Raw genomic sequence first — 2,076 nt, forward strand, 5'->3', positions numbered from 1 at the left:
TCCCTTCCCGTTTATGTTGCATTTTTGCCACATATTTAAAAATTCATCCTACATGTCCTTTCTGACGCAATCCTTCTATACAACAATACTCTCTATTATTATTGTAACCCGGCGTTAAGACTCAAATTTATGAAGTTCCTGAAATTAAACGTGGGTGAAATAAGTCAATTTAACCTCCCTCCTCCCCCGTGAATCAGTTGAAATGAAAAAGTAAAAAACGATAAAAAATATAACTCAGTTCTTACTGCAGTGTGTGACAGAGAGCACATTTTCTCATCGACGAAAGCGTGAAGTCACGGACGGTCAGACAGACGGACATGGCGAACACAATAGTGCATTTTCCACAAATTAGAAAATGTCCTAAAAAGCTAAGAAAAAAACTGTGTGAATTTTTGCCTCGCTGTGGAGCAGGGCCTATACTTTAAAAAAAAAGTTAAGAGATCGTAAGTCCATTAGCCAATCATTGACGGCCTTTCAAGCAAAATCCACCAATCATAGACAAGAAAATAGAGCGTAAGTAATTACGTTCACTTAATCATAGACAAGAAAATAGAGCGTAAGTACTTACGTTCACTTAATCATAGAAGTTTTTGTATATTGAAGCCAGTTAATTGGTCAATATTTAACTCATTACTTTGCTCCATACAAACTTTACAAAGCTAATGAATAGACTTACCAATAATTGTTTACCCAAAAATCCCTAAGTGGTAAACACCACCTAGGCCTGTTGGCCATTATTGAAGGCAATAAGTGCCCTTTATAGCCATCCATTATGATCCATATACTGTTATTGTTAGTAGGCTAACTACAACATAAAAAAAATAACACTTCAAATAGACAAAAAAGTTGAAAAAATCAAAAAAATCAAATAAATCAAAAAAATCATGAAAAAATCAAATAAATCATTGATTTTTGATTTTTTTGATTTTTTTAAAAAAATCAAAAAAATCGCCAACCCTGATATAAGACACATAATAGATTATCTTGCCCTACAGCTGCTAGCGCTGAAGGGGCTGGGCGTGTACTGACAGTACTGATACTATCATAACAATAAAATATACTATTAGAACGTTAATTATAAAAACAATTTAATAATATAAGACTCATAACAGATGATCTTGCCCCACAGCTGCTAGCGCTGGAGGGGCTGGGTGTGTACTAATAATATCACAACAATAAAATATACTATTAAAACCTTATTTATAAAACATTTTAATAATATAAGACACATAATATATGATATTTCCCTGCAGTTGCTAGCGCTGGAGGGGCTGGGTGTGTACTGGGAGGCTGACGCTGAGCTGCTGTCTGAGGCAGCACTGTCCCGCGCTGAGCTGTGCACCCGCATGCACTCAGCCATCCCCAGGGGGGACCGTCCCCTCCCCCACTACGGTGAGTGATGTCCCGCCCCTCCCCTACTACGGTGAGTGATGCCCCGCCCCTCCCCTACTACGGTGAGTGATGCCCTTGTGTGTAGCATTTCATTCATCCACGCCTATACGAGCAAAGGTGATGTGAAGGCTTGTGTTGCACTCAACATAGTGTAGCGATGTCTGCGTTCATCAGGTCGTTAGACCTGTTGCTGATATTCAAAATATTCACAGCTTCTTGCAGTCTCGAACACGCAGCTCACTATTTCAATTTTGCTGTTCTTTGAACTGTAACCACTGGGCCACCCACTTGAAAGTTTTTCTCACATTTGCTTCCAATAATTATGTATTGTATATTTCTTTTCCTAACCTATAATTATTATCTTTTAATTTTATTATAATTAATCCCTAAGCGCTGCTGCCGCTGAGTCTGACCGCGCGGCTACAGCTCAACCCCCGGCCAGAGCTGGACGCCCCCCACCCCTTCACCACCCCCAAGCTCTCCCTCTCCATCACCCTGCACCATCTGGGGCTAGGTGAGTGTGCCAGCCATCTGGGGCTAGGTGAGTGTGCCATCTGGGGCTAGGTGAGTGTGGCATCTGGGGCTAGGTGAGTGTGGCATCTGGGGCTAGGTGCTGTCTCTTATACACATCTAGATGTGTATAAGAGACAGGTCTAGTGTTTACCTCTTCCATCATTAAGAACG

At 40.8% G+C, this 2,076-nt stretch overlaps 1 protein-coding gene across 1 annotated transcript in view; it reads left to right on the plus strand.

Annotated features, from left to right (window-relative positions):
• Nucleotides 1–1,253: 1,253 nt before the first annotated feature.
• The window catches only part of LOC125178264 (vacuolar protein sorting-associated protein 13A-like), a gene marked incomplete at its 5' end in the record, with an annotated part of 8,616 nt that continues 7,793 nt past the window's right edge, over nt 1,254–2,076 (plus strand). Inside the window, 2 exons of the mRNA XM_047881621.1 lie at nt 1,254–1,392; nt 1,784–1,906. Coding sequence (XP_047737577.1) covers nt 1,254–1,392; nt 1,784–1,906 — 262 coding nt within the window. The remainder of the gene's footprint in view (nt 1,393–1,783; nt 1,907–2,076) is intronic.

Source organism: Hyalella azteca, unplaced genomic scaffold, assembly GCF_000764305.2.
Source record: "Hyalella azteca isolate HAZT.00-mixed unplaced genomic scaffold, Hazt_2.0.2 contig8398, whole genome shotgun sequence".
Lineage (NCBI taxonomy): Eukaryota > Metazoa > Arthropoda > Malacostraca > Amphipoda > Hyalellidae > Hyalella > Hyalella azteca.